The sequence below is a fragment of the Sebastes fasciatus genome, chromosome 16, assembly GCF_043250625.1.
Source record: "Sebastes fasciatus isolate fSebFas1 chromosome 16, fSebFas1.pri, whole genome shotgun sequence".
In the NCBI taxonomy this organism is placed as follows: Eukaryota; Metazoa; Chordata; class Actinopteri; order Perciformes; family Sebastidae; genus Sebastes; species Sebastes fasciatus.
The window spans coordinates 9,325,027-9,340,342 of NC_133810.1; the positions used below are offsets into that span (position 1 = coordinate 9,325,027).

The 15,316-nt window shown below is 37.6% G+C and overlaps 1 protein-coding gene across 27 annotated transcripts in view; it reads left to right on the forward strand.

Moving 5' to 3' along the window:
• The first annotated feature begins 6,145 nt into the window (after positions 1-6,145).
• Positions 6,146-15,316, forward strand: part of tcf7 (transcription factor 7) — an 83,930-nt gene continuing 74,759 nt past the window's right edge. For 8 of the 27 annotated variants that reach the window (XM_074611988.1, XM_074611989.1, XM_074611986.1 and 5 more), the window contains exons 1-3: positions 6,147-6,664; positions 6,979-7,048; positions 9,843-9,949. In XM_074611988.1, the coding sequence (XP_074468089.1) occupies positions 6,482-6,664; positions 6,979-7,048; positions 9,843-9,949 (360 nt within the window). In that variant the 5' untranslated portion in view covers positions 6,147-6,481. Of the gene's footprint in view, positions 6,665-6,978; positions 7,049-9,842; positions 9,950-15,316 lie in introns of all 27 variants that reach the window. The other 19 variants (XM_074611987.1, XM_074611990.1, XM_074612003.1 and 16 more) reach the window with 6 other exon arrangements.

Here is a 15,316-nt window from a genome sequence, read left to right on the forward strand (position 1 = left end):
GATCTTCTCATATACATATATAGTCTTCAACACACTGACAGCAGAGTTGATGTTTGGTGTATTTTACACTGAGTGGCATCATTTATTTGCACTGTCTTTTGTTTGGAGATCAGTTAAAAGCTCAACATGTTTCCCCTTACGGATATTTCCTGTCACCACTGTGAGGATCCCAACCTGTTTGGCAAAGTCTACCTGGGACCCCACACATCACAGGTTGCATATAACAGGAAGAGTGTGTTTCCTTGTTTTATTTGAATAACTTTTAAAGGCTTGCTGAGATAAAATCATTCACTAAATTCTAGGGCTGTCGATCAATTAAAATATTTAATCACAATTAATCGCAAATGAATCGTACATTTTGTATCTGTTCAAAATGTACCTTATAGAGAGATTTGTCAAGTATTTAATATCAACATGGGAGTGGGCAAATATGCTTGCTTTATGCAAATGTATTTATATATTTATTCTTGGAAATCAATTAACAACACAAAACAATGACACATATTGTCCAGAAACCCTCACAGGTACTGCATTTAGCATTCAAAAATATGCTCAAATCATAACATGGCAAACTCGTGGGTCAGAGGTCAAGGGACCCTTTGAAGATGGTCATGCCAGTTTTTCCTCGCAAAAATTTTGCGTAAGTTTGGGGTGTTAATGAACCTCCTTCCCGACGATCTAGTATGACATGGTTAATACCAATGGATTCTTAAGATTTTCTAGTTTCATATGATGCCAGTATCTTCACTTTAGCTTTAAAACTTAACCTGCTACAACCTAAAAACCGCATGTTGCGTAAATGTGTTTAAAGAAATTAGTGGCGTTAACATGTTATTATGTTATTAACTTTGACAGCCCTACTAAATTCACAAGGAAAAATGGTGATGAAAGTCTGAAAAAAAATATATTTTTGTGTGTCAGAAATACCAAAAATCACCACTTGGTAACCACTGATCTCATACAACAGAATATATTTTTTCTTTTATACTTTTCCAATTTATATTTTATTCTTGCTCTGCATTTTGAATAGTATGCTATGATAAAAAATAATGTTAATGCATAAGTAGCAAAAATTTGCTTTCTGACTTAATTCAAATTTTAGCATTACCTACTGCACAGTCAAGTATTTGCTCTGTTATTTCCATAAGCTTCAGATAAACAAAAACATAAACATCTTTGCATCACACACGCACTTCCTTTATCAGAACAACCACAGTCGTTGTCTTGTTCAGATATAGCACTCGTATCTGTGTCTGTATGTGAAAAGCTCACCCTCTGGGGTCACAGCAGCGAGGCATCCTTTTGTTTTCTGTGTGGGCTGTTTATCTTTTCTATCTGCTCTATGTTTCCTTATTTGGCCATTCCTGCCAACAGATGATGTGTGACGTCACGACAGTCATTAGAGTTTGAGATAAAAGATGACGAGGAAGGATGCTGGGGTGCGTGTGTGTCACAAAAACTCTGGACTGATAAGGCAGGGTGGTGTGAACTTAAAATATGACTCTGATCTGACAAGTATAATTAAACCACTCATAGTAAAACAGAGAAAGAGAGGATGTGTAAGTGTGTGTGCGAGAGAGAGACAGAAAGACAGACATATATAAAGAAAGAATGTGTTTGTAGGTCAAGGTATTTCAAGAGAGACTACATGTGGACAGACAGTGTATTCATTTCTGGATTTGTGTATCTGTCTGTGAGAGAGACAGACAGGCTGACTATGTAGCCTATAGCCTTAGGTGAACCTGTGAACTCATGTGATGGATGTGCGTAACCATCAGTGCAGATATTCATGGGAAACTGTGTTAAGATCAGAGCGCGGCGAGCTCACGAGGCAGCGTGGCCCGCGCAGGAGAGGTGCTGTCTCTCTGGAAAAACAGCTGTCTATATTTAATCAAGGCGAATAAACAAGGAGTTTAAACAACTCATTTATAATTTAGATTTGCATACATTAAAACCGCTCATTTTAATCTTTTTATTAATATGCATCGACGATATTGTATAAATATGCAGTTTTATGCAAATACCGGGCCCGTTTTCTGTTTGTATTTAATTCTGTTTCCCAGCTGTGGATCATCATTTTCATTCAAGGCAACCGACTCAGATTAAGTCAAGTATTAAGTCACAGCATGGGAGTGTATAAATATTTCTCAATTAAAAACTCTGAAGACCAGCTATGCTACTGTATCAGCATTAAAAATGCATTGGCATTGGGAGGAAAATAGGGGAAGGCAAGTTACGAGTTTGATAAGACATCAGAACTTCAAGTCGACATCTTTGAACTATGTTTTTTTTTTTTCTTCTTCTTCTTCTTTCCCTCCTCAAATCAAGTAGTTGCAACAGCTAACACTTTTTTGCTGTTTTGGAGAACTGTTACAAAATCTGGGGGATGTAAGGACCAGTCAAAGACATGCAGTGCATCTGTTATTGATGAGCATGCCGTGCCTTCTGATGTTTTTCACAGAATGTCCTACATTTTGCAGTTTTCTTGCCTGAGCTGCCACTTCTCTGCCCATGCAAATGAGGAGGTTTTGTTCCAAAATGTGAAATGAACAGTGTGACAACAGCCGTAACAAAAGGACAGCTGGGATAATAGGAGTAAAACTCACAATGCATAATTACCAAAGTTATTAACTAACTAGATGATGATAACACCCCCCAAAAAACAGTAACATTTGATATTAGTATGTACTACATTTTTCTTCATAGAGCTGTATGGTTAGGTTAGGAATCACTGAAAGTATGTTGGCTAATGAGAAAAGGTCGACCTTTAAATCCTGTGCTCATGACACAACACACGTTTAACGTGAACCAATCATAAGAAAGAGAGGGCAGGGTTTCACACACCACAGGCAGCTGATAGGATCCACTGTCTCCATCACCACCACCGACACAGACAGCCCTCTCTTTATCAAAACAGAACACACACAAAGCGAAAGTCAGGTTTGTGTGTGTATGTGTGTGTGTGTGTGTGTGGGTGGGTGTGGGTGGGTGTGTGTTTTGTGTTAATTTACATCCGTTTCATAAGGTACCAAAAATGTTGCATGTTGTAGGAAATGCACATTGCATAGATTTACAGTTAATCGCCTCACATGTTTTATAACACAGGTCGCCACATTATCTTGCATTTTCTTAATATTAATGTTTATATTCATTGATATATTTCATGCATGTGTGCTGCTAATATTCCACAGCCAATGTATGATTGCAAAATAGAAGCACTCAAATGCAGGAGTTTCTTTTTTCAAGGTTCAAAGGTTCAAGGTTCTTTATTTGTCATGTGTCAATTCCAGCAAAGCAGTCATTGGCAATGAAAATCTTTGGTCTCAGGCTCCTTCAACAATGCTCATAAAATATGTATTTATAAAAGGGGGAATCACACAAGTAAATGTGAAAGTAAAATGATAATCTAAGGCATAAAATAGTGCAGTTGAAATAAATATAAACATAAATAGGTATAAAGTAGTAATGTAAATGTAAATTTATAATTTTGTTGATGACAGTATTTCAGATGGGAACACTGAATGTAAACAGGATGTAGTATGTAATAATGAGAAGTACTAAAAATATATATACAGAGGTGAAGACAGGAATGTACTATGTATAGATAAGTAATAAATATGTATGTACTATACACACAGAGGTGTAACAGATTGTAAAACAGTAAAGTAAAGTGACAAATGATGAGCTCAGGAGCTCAAGAGTTCAGAGTTTTTAAATGTATTTAATGTTTATTTGTATAGATAACTGAGGATGCATTTGATGATGGAGTGTAGCTGATAAGAAAAGGAATCTAAAATATGTAAATTTCATGATTAAACAAAATTTATATTTGTGCATCTTTAAATAATAATGTAGGTTTGTTATTATCTTAATTAAAATCCTGGAGAATGTGCATTCATGTGGCCAAAACTAAAGTTCAGATGGAGCATGGACAATAATGAACCGGCTCCACATTGGAGGAGAAAATCCTCTTCTCCACATTTGAATGTAAAAATGAGTTTTAGCTCCTCAAAGTGGATCATTGTCATTTGGAGATAATTTGATTTTAAATCAGTTGGTGACAAAAAAAAAGTACAGATTCTGTGCAAACTTTGCTTTAGGATTAGGGCTGATCTCCAAAGTAATGAGGTAGAGATCCTTTCAATATTGTAAATAAGAAATATAAGTAAAACAAAATTAAAACATAAATCTAGCTGCAGCTAGCTTCCTAAGTAAAGTAGAAATATCTCTCTGCAAAAATACTTTATTTAAAAGTTCTTAAAGTGAAATGTTACTTAAGTAAAAGTACATATGCGAGGTTGGGCTAACGTTAACTTATTTACAGTATATACTGCTACTAATTTATTTGAGCTCATCATATTTTTTTATGCAAAATGTAATCAATTCTTTATTGCATATGTAGTGCACAAACAAAACACATACAAAGGAATCACCAATACAGACAAGTAATGTTAGGGCCAAGGAGAATCTTTTAAATGAAAACATTAAACAAAGACCACAAATTAATAATTTATTTATTTATTTTTATTTTTTGAGGTTAAAATAGTTTTAATGTAATGTTTGGTTTCATTTTCAAATGGCTGTGTGGCTAAATTTGGATTTGTGAATATGAAATGTTGCGTACAGTTACAAACTTAATTTGTAAAGTAGCTATATCTGTTAGATAAATGTCGAAGTGGTTTAAAGTGGCATGACATGGAATTACTCATGGAAGTACCTCAAATGTGTACTTGAGTAAAGGTGTTTAGTTACTGTCTAGTGTCCACAACTGGAAATAAGGGGGGAAAAAAAATCTGTTTCCTGAAACCAGAAAACTAATCAGCAGTCCAGACCACAATATTGAACAAACTATCAGTATAAAAGGTCCCATATTGTAAAAAGTAAAATTTTTCATGTCTTTTATATTATAAAGCAGGTTTAAGTGCTGTATAAATACTATTAAACTATCAAAACGCTCAATATACAGAGAAATACACACAGCCCGTATTCAGAAATTGTGCATTTGAAACAAGCCGTAAGGATTTCTGTCAATTTGTGATGTCACAAATTTACAATATATATAGACCATTACACGGTTTTAAACGTAAACATTCTAAATGTGTCCCAGTTTATTTCCTGTTGCAGTGTATGTACATAAAATCAACTGACAGGAAGTAAACATGGACCCAAACTGTTGTGTAGCAATGCAATTCCGTTGTAATTCCATTGAAATGCACTAAAAACGGAGCGTTTCAGACAGAGTGTGAATACAGGTATATTCAGGCAGACAGTACAAAGGAAATAATGTGTTTTTTGAACATTACAGCATGTAAACATGTTCTAGTAGAAACACAAAATACAAGTATGAACCTGAAAATGAGCATGATATGGGACCTTTAACATTTACCTGCAGCCATTCTATCTACATATCTCTGCATTTGTTTGAGTTTAGGGAAGTTTTGGTCCGCAGCCAGGGGACCGTGGACGGCGTGAACACAACTTTTTTTCGTAAAGTTACGACTTTATTCTCATAATATTAAGACTTTTTTTCTCGTAAAAATTATGACTTTATTCTCATAATATTACGATTTTTTATCTTGTAAAGTTACGACTTTATTCTCGTAATTTTATGACTTTTTTTCTCGTAAAGTTATGACTTTATTCTCGTAATAAAATCTCCTGAAACCAGAAAACTAATGAGCAGTCCAGACCACAATATTGAACAAACTATCAACATTTACCTGCAGCCATTCTATCTACATATCTCTGCATTTGCTTGACTTTATAGTGAAGGTTTGGTCCGTGGACGGCGTGAACACAACTTTTTTTCTCCTAAATTTATGACTTTATTCTCGTAATATTACGACTTTTTTTTCCGTAAAGTTATGACTTTATTCTCGTAATAAAATCTCAGATTTTTTTTATCTGTTTCCTGACACCAGAAAACTAATGAGCAGTCCAGACCACAATATTGAACAAACCATCAACATTTACCTGCAGCCATTCTATCTACACATCTCTGCATTTGTTTGACTTTATAGTGAAGTTTTGGTCTGCAGCCAGGGGACCGTGAACACGCCCCTGGAAGTCATGAATAATGCGTGTAGAGCTGAGCTGAGCTCAGGGAGAGGAGGATGTCTCTTTAAGAGGCTCAGCCCTCTCAGAGCAGAAACAATCGTGAACAACCCCCCCAACAAGTCATCGGACCTGTCAATCATCGTCGGCGCCCTTTGATGTCGGGACTCGTTGCCTTGTGTTGAGCTGTTAGCTGTAGTAGGAAACATTAGTCCTCTATATACCAAGCAGCAGCAGCAGCCAGCCAGCCGGGGGACGACACAGAGCAACTTTTTCCCTCTCTGTGTGCTGGAGGTTTCTACACTTTGGAGGGCAGACTGCGGAGATTTAACAGAAAGAAAAAGTCCCTTAATTTATACTTTTTTTTTTGGTTGTTGTTATCATTAAGAGTCTAGAGGAGAGTCTTTGGAGAAGTAGTAGTAGAGACATGCCTCAGCTGAGCAGCGGCGGTGGGGACGACCTGGGAGCCAATGATGAGATGATTGCGTTCAAAGACGAAGGAGAGCAGGAGGAGAAAATCCAAGAAAACGCGTTCACGGAGAGAGACCTGGCCGACCTCAAGTCCTCTCTGGTGAACGAGTCGGAAATAAATCAAAGTCCGAACGCAGCGGTAAGGTGGAAACGGAGTGTGTGTGTGTGTGGAGTGGATATTTCACAGGGGAAAAGAGTGTCTGTGAGAGGAAAGCTTGTTTTATTTTACGCACTGTTGGATGAATAACCCAACATAATGCGCACAGAGTTGCCTTCAGGGTTACAGGACATTCTCATGCTTTAACACAGTGACAAGGGGTATAATAGTAGGATAATGAACACATTAAAGTATGATAAGTCTTTGACACTCTGCAAAACTTGTGTAGTCGCCTTTTTCTTTACTTTTTTCTTGGAGTATCTGACCCAAAGTGTTTGTTGTCGGTCTCTCTCCAGGCGGTCAGGCGAGGACATCACGGAGAGCAGAGGGGCTACCCAGACAAACACCGGGAGCATCACGACGGAGGTAACAAGATTCTAGAGTTTTATTTGCCATTTGCAACAAAGTACATTGGGATTCTGGAATTCTATTTGGAATTGGAATTTAAATTCTGAGCAGTTTACACCTGAGTCAGCTTTAAGAAAAGAAAAAAAAGGTAGAAAAGGCACAAGATGATTACAGTACAAAATAAGTAGCACATTGAACTCCAACACAATAAATAAATAAATTATTAAAATATAAAACAGTGTAGTCAATAAATAAACTAAACTATCGTCTGCATAGGAACGACACCCCCAGAATACAAATATACAGTAAATAAATAAATACTTTCAAAAATGAATACAAAATAAATGCAAAAATAAATAAGTACATTTAAATATTTATAAAAATAAATACACAAATAAATAAAAGGGAAAAGTAAACAGAAACACAAATAGATAAAGGATTAAATTATTAATTAATTAATGGCTAAATAAATTTTTAATATTTTTGCTACATTTATTTATTCATTCATTTATTAAGTTGTGTTTGGCAGGTTGTTTTGAAGTGAGGGTTTTTTGAGGTACTTATTGTATTACCTACAGTAGATGGAGTTTGGAGAAACAGACAGGAGTACCAACATGGGAGCAAAGCAATGTACTGCTAACTAAACTACCCTCTGAATAGGAACGATACCCACCAGAATACAAGTATACAGTATATATATATGCTCCATGACCATGTTAAAAGAACTTGTAACTCTTAAAAAATATTTCAAAAAATAAATAATTAATAGCATATTGCATAGCATTACAGTCCATTCAGTTCAGGTGTACTGTGTGTCAATAATGGTATGGAGGTGAGGTATGGGGTATTTGTGTCCCTCTTTAATGTCCTTTGCCACCAGTCTTATTGTAGCTGGGAAGAAGCTGTTGTGAAAGAATAAAAACATTTACACACTCACTCAAGTGAGTATAGCCACTTACTATCTGAGAAAACAGCTAAAGAACCCCCCCCCACTGTGTCCTCAAAGTGAGGACTCCAGGAGGAGACGTGTTGGTTGCAGCATTAAAACCAACTTCAAAGAGTTTGTTTTCAGGTGTACACTGCAAAAGATGTCCATCATGTCTCTACTTTATCTCTCAAATCCATCACTTTGGTGGGGTTGAGATTTCTTGTGTTACAGTTTTATGACGACATTCAAGTCGAGATAACCTGCTTTAAAATGTATCAAGTTATTTAGTGTCATCAGGATGAGATCATCTCACTCTTTGCTCAACTTGTATCAAACATCTTCATACTACTATAGTGTGATCATCTGCCTTGTGCTCTTGTATCTAAATACATTTTAGATTTACAGCCCTTTTTTAGAGTCAACCCTTGACATTTTTTGCAGTGTAGCTTTTGCCAAAAGTGGGCTCAACCAGGGTCCTTGAGAGGTTTATTATTTTTTTCATCTCAAATGTAGTATTTTTCACCTAGAAAGAACAGAGTAATTTCCTTTCCCCACACCCCTGTAATGAGGCATATGTAGATATGTATACATGGCAGTTTAATTATAGGTTGTACTCAAGGTGTGTCCCTCATTCCAAACATTTCCAAAAGAACAAATGTTCTCACATTGTGTTGTGCAAAATCTTCATCAAATATGGATTTCAAATGCGTGTATTTGGGGAAAACCCACAGAAAAGACTTGTGCAGCACTGAATGATTCTGATTGCGTGCTTGGATTATTTAATTTTTCTGTCTTCTTGGTTAAACCAAGACGTTAAAAGTTTTGGCTCCTTTCGATGACAAGGGATGTGCTTATGTATCTAAATACATTTTAGATTTGCCACCCTTTTTAGAGTCAACCCTTGACATTTTTTTGCAGTGTAGCTTTTGCCAGACTTTGCCAAAAGTTGGGTGAACCAGGGTCCTTGAGAGTTTTAGTATTACTTTTATTCTAAAGGGTTGCCACCCAATAAGAACAGAGCAATTTCCGTTTCCCTCCCTATAATGAGGCACATGTAGATAATATATACATGGCAGTTTTAATTATAGGTTGTACTCAAGTTGTGTAACTCATTCCAGTCATTTCTAAAAGGAAAAATGTTCTCACATTGTGCAAAATCTCCATCAAATGTGGATTTGCGTAGATTTGGAAAAACCCATAGAAAAGACTTTGAGTACAGCTTTGAATGACTCTGATTGCGCGCTTGGATTATTTTGTTTTCTGTCACCTTGGTTACGACCACGTTAAAAGTTTTGGCTCCTTCTATGACAAGGGATTAGGCTGGAACGGTGAGAAAGTTCAGTGTGCGTCTCTGTGACATACAGAACAGGTATAACCTAGTTACAGCTGACCCACAGAGAGGCCTCTGATGCTTAATATGGGTGGTGGTGGTGATAGATAAATTAACACATAGGCTACAGGAGTTCACGCCTCTCAGGCTAGGTGATGCTTGTAACGCTTTTGTCTCAAGTGTTGTAGTCTGTGCTCACACAAGGATATAACATGTAGTAACTAGAACACTAGTAAATAGTTGACCTACTTTGTATGCACGATTATTTTGGATGTTTCTTTTAGTTCTGAGGCACATTTTATAGCACCGTTGCGGGAGTAAGTATCAGATTTTTTTTGATTTTACTTGTTAAATGTACATTGTTTCATCCAAGTAACTTTTATATTCATTTAAATCAAATTTAAAATGCTGATACTCGTCCTCTCAGACACCAAACCAAAAGATTTTTCTCAGAAAAGAAACAATTTCTACAAACTGGCACTATAAGTGGTCCCATTTAAGCATTCTTGAAGTTTTCTAACTCTTGTTTGTTGTTTTTATGTCCGGCCTGGCAGTGTCGAAGCATCAAGATGGAGGCATGTACAAGACGCAGGCGTATCCGAGTTATCCGTTCCTGATGCTGCCTGACCCCTACCTCCCCAACAGCTCGGTTTCTCCATCTGTAAGTCCACTTCTGTTGTAATTCTCCTGCTGGCTACACTGCTCTGGTCATGATGGTTTCTTGTGTCAGTAAAGCTGAGGGCAGTCTGAGGTCCTTCATGTTTGGACTCCAGCCCAAGTTTGTGCACTTCAGCTGCTATTTGTATTTTTTCAGTATCAAGTCCAAACACTGAACAGAAGGGGACTTTTTAATGATATTCAATGTTGGTGGTGATGCTCTTGCCATAGTAGCTCACCACTGCTGAAGAAATAACAAAAAAGACAGAAACATACACTCAGGATAGAAATGTTTCAAGTCTGGTGGCCACTGGCTAATATTTTTTTTTTTGGCTGAAGCAAATAGATCTTCAGTTACCAGAATTCAATAGTACCAAACAGAGATGGCGAGGACATGATGGACAACAAAGTACTGGGGATTTTTCTGTTTTTTAAAAAGAAATATTTCGTCTGGCTGCATAATTTGCATTTAATTTGTTGCGCATCTGGTCTTGCAAATTTGTAAACTTTCCCTTACATCAGCCTAAAAATCAGTGACGTCTTTCCCTATTAGATGAGATTGGCATACTATGGCCTCAAATGTCATATTTGAGACATTTTACTTCTCACAAAAATAGATTTTTTTATCTTTTTTTAATGGCTCCTTCGTGGATGAATCAAATATTCTGAGGGGTTTGAATTAAAAGTAGATTCATGTCAGTTACCTGCCTGCAGATAGTTATATGTGACTGAGATCTTAATGATAACATGTCGTACGCCTCTGTCAGTTAAGCCCAAGAGACACTTCCTTCACACGTACAAATCACAAAAACAGAAACAGTTGATTTATTTCAGTCCTCGAAGGCGCCTGTAGTTTAATACAGCGTAGGTCGATTTAGGTTTAAAAGAACCGCCGTCAGTGTGAGATCACAGTCGCAGGGCTGCAAACCAGTCACTAACTTTACATGTGCTCTGATTTTGCTTTGAACTGTGGTGTTTCCCGCCTAACTGCCTTATGAAATACGGCGCTACTTAAAACATGCTTTCCCTCATGGGCGCCGCAGCCTCATGAGGGAAAGCGGAAAAAAGAGCTTGTTTTTGTTTACGCCTTTGCTGAAGTTGGAATGTCATCATCGTGAAGCATTTCGCATGACGTTTCCCATCTGTTTGTACTGTGCGTGAATGTGCAAGAGGTTTGTTGCTGCCTTAATAGCTGCTCTGAGTGTTAAACCGCTAAAACAAACATCAGAAAGACTCATGGAAGGATTTCAAGTATGCAGTATCACTCATCCAGCCAGACAGCCCTAAAAAATTAATCATAAAATCCCTTCAAGTCACCCATAAGAACCAATATCCATGGATAGGCTGACTAATTGCACCAAACATGAGCGGTTGTGCCTAATTCATTTTTCACGTGCTGTGTAATCCTGTTGCCTGAATTAACCCCCTGCTCCTGCAGACAAGACGTTGCTAAACAGCACAGATGCATGTTTATGAGATCACACGTACTGTTGGCTGATCTAACATGAGGCACAGTGAATCAGGAATGTGCTGTATCACAAAATCTACTTTATGGTGGAAAATGTGATTTGCTGGAGTGTTTTTTTCCTTCTTCAACGTGAGGGTCGAGACCGAGCGGTTGGTCATGGGAGATGTTAAATGGGTCATTGAAGGGTCAAAAAATAGATCTCCTCGTAAAAATATTCCTTTAAAATACCTCAAGCTCCCCACATTTTTTAAAAATGAATTTTTCAAGCTGTAGTCTATGGGAAAATAAACTTTCATTTCAATGTCATGACACCTGTGAAAGTTGCTTCTTTGCTTCACCACAGCTCTATAAAGCGATAAAATGTTTCAAAATAAATGTAAGGGACCCTGTTTATGACCTCACTTTGACTTTAAAGTACTTTTATACTTGAATTATGTGTATGTTTAGTTTGACTTTAAGCCGGCAGCTTTGAACTTTGACTTAAAAACAGGTTAGCTAGCCACTCTTTTACAGTGTTTTTTGGTGTTTCTTGGATAGAAAACTTTGGATTATAAGCTCCAGTTGTTTTGGTCTCAATTTTACGCATAAAAAGGTGCATTTGTTTGTGCGAGACGCACATGTACATACAACAGCATCTCCCAGGAAATCACATTCTCCCTGTGTCTGCTATTCACGACGCTACACTGTGATTGAGAATCTAATTTGAATGAACTACTCTAGTACGAGAGAGCGTATTTCCTTAAACGTCTTTTATACTCGTCGTTGCATAACACAGCACATCCGGCATCGCGTTAGACAAACACGGTGAGCAAGTGTGATGGTATGTGTCGCTCATCAATGTGTCTCCACTTCTTTCACCTTCATCCTCTCTTCTCTTTCTCCAACCCTGGAGTGCCAACCGCAGAGCCTCTCAGAGATTGTTTTTGTTGAGGGTGGGGATGGTGAAGGGGGTTGGGGGGGGGGGGGTGGTGGTGGCAAGATAAAGAGCACTTTCTTTCCCCGTGTGTCTTCGAGACTCCACACAATGCTCACTTGTTGCTGCTTCCCTTGTAATTAGCCCGCTGGTTGCGAGGCGGTAGCGGCGTATCAGGCCCCGTCTACCTGCCACTTGAAAGGCCTGAGCATAGTGGTTTAGAGGGTTTGGGGGGGGGTCGGGGGGGGATGATTATGGATGGAAGAGATGGATCGGAAACTATAGGTCTGGGAGACTTGCAGGAAAAAAAGGGCTGTTTGGTGTTTTCCTAGTGTTGTGGTGTTAATGTGGGACGAGGCGACGCATGTTAACGTCTCTGTCTGTCTGTGTGTGTCCATGTCTGACTGACGTCTTTCTGTCTTGGCATTGAGAGTTTCACTATTTGCTGCTAGTTTCCAATTCCACGAAGTGAAGTCGCCTGTTGATTACTTTTTTGAGTCATCATTTAGTTTGTTTAATGGATAATAGTAATGATTTCCTAGAGCCCAAGGTGCCGCCTTTTAAAAAAAAAAAAATTATAATCTGACGGGCAGTACAAAACCCAAAGATAGTCAATGTAACAAAGATGTAAAAAGCAGCAAATTCAAGGAGACAGAAGCAGATATTTCAGAATTATTGATGATTCAGTCAATCCATCAGTCGACATATTGTTTCAGCACTACTAGTTTGTTTTATGTGTCGACTTACCCGTTCAGTGATAAAAACATCTGCTGCTACACTTCATGCTAATATTTCATTATGTGTCCTGAAGGTTGATAAATTGAAAAAAATAAATATGTGGACAGTCTTGTTTGGATTGTCCTTGAAGCTATTTCAGATGATTCATGCACTGCAGAGAGATTTTTATTCAGTTTGCAGCTGAAATAATTAGTCGGTAAATTTATTATTTAAATAAGTGATTTTTTTTTAAGAAAACATGCCAAGCATTTGTTGGTTGCAGTTTCTCAAGTGTGAGGATTTTTTATTTTATTTTATTATTATTGTGTCACGCATAAATAATATGCCCAGCCCAAACGGGCTTACAGGACAGCATTACTTAGAAAATAAAGAAAAGACAAAGGCAGAAACCAGAGTAGCAATATAAAATACAAATAATACTAAACAAATAAACCATCCTGACATTTTTTCCAAGCTTGAGAAATAAAAATAGCCAACTTATAAATATTAAAATGAAAGGAAGTGAGGATTTGTAAATTGAAAGAGACATCTGAAGATGTTACCTTGGGCTCTGAGAAATTGTGAAGGATAGTTTTATTGTTCAAGAAAAATAAATCTGTAGATGAATTGATAATGAAAATAGTAATTCTGTTACCGTCAGTTCATTTGGAAGCAAGGACGATCGCTCTTGGTAGACCAAAGTTGTGTATTAATTTTGCAACCGGTTTGTTGAGTAGCAGTGACGGTAATCTTCTATAAATCAGTTGAATGTTGTCAGCAGCTAAGATGAACAAACAGCAACAATTTCTCAAAAGCCTCTGTGTGTTCCTGTAAACTGCTTTAAACTGTTGAACTCATTGTGAGAGCGACAGCTGAAAGACTGAAAGTCATATATTAATTGTAATATCTTTTCTGTCTGTATCTTCCCCTCCACTCCCCTGGTTACGCCATGTGGGTTTATCTCTGGTAGTACAAGACTAACCTAATAATTCCCTGTTTCTTTCAGATTATTTTATATTTGGGTATTCACGCCGTTTGAATATATATATATATATATATATATATATATATATAATCTATCTCAGAATGAAAATTTGAGTGAGAACTTGTCCAAGGATGTCAAACGCTTGCCTCGACCGTCGGGGGTCACATTGCATCTCACAGAACAGGAGCTAAAAAGATTTCCCAGGGCTGTTTTGTTCTGAAAAGATTAACATATTATTTTCCATGTTCACCCGAACCAGATTGTCTTGAAACAGACAAAAAGACGGATACATCACACCCCTTATTATTCTGGTATTAATGTTAACATCTCATGTAAAAAAAAAAAAAGCTTCTAATCTCTGCTGCTGTATTCCCTCCTCATCCCATTCAGCGATAATACTCCTATTACAGCATTTCATGGGACATTTCACTGTTGTTACATTAATGTAGATATCAGCTGTCCTTTCAGAGGAAGTGGCCAAAGAAGGAGATTTGTGGAATTCAAAGATATGACTAAACTCCCCCGGCTTGTTGTCTTTGGATAAAGCTTTATCTGGAGGGTGTAAGACAGTGCACGTTGTGTTTGTGTGTGTGTGTGTGTGTGTGTGTTTGCTGTTTAAGTTCATTACACTAAGTAATTTGTATGTATCGGAGGTTTTGGCATGTTTTCTGCATCTTCATCTGCATGTTTTCTCCTCAAGTTTGTTGCCGCAGGCTTGTGTTTGTATCCAGGGTTCATGGTGTGTTTTGTGTGCTAATGTTTGGTGTATGGTGTGTGTGTGTGTGTGTGTTTGTAGTGAGAGTTTGTGGATGCAGTATGTGTGTTAGACCTTTGCTGTGTGTGTATAATGCTGTGGATTACTAGCAGACTGTTTTTCAGGGGATCATGAGTCTTTTGTCGTCTCGAGTAGTCAAACCCCAGCAGAGAGGAGATTGTCAATAAAAACAGAGTATTTTCTTCTCCTCAGCATCCGCCCATCTTTCTCCCAACTCCCTTTTCTATTTGCTTTTCCCCCCTATCCATCTCTTCTCTCGCCTCCGATGCCTTCATCATCTTAGCTGAGTCTACGCATCTGTTTGCTCCGATTCAACTTCTTCATTTTTCTTACTCCGTGAGATAACTTCACGGTGCTCGTTGTGAACCTTAAAAAGATAGAAGATCGAGAATTTTATTTTGAGTTATAAATAGTAGCATGTTAAGTATAACATATCACACTCAAGGACCTGGTTGTTGTAAAGAATCCACTTTGCTGAAGTGTATTTCAGCAACTTGCTGACTCTCTGCCAGC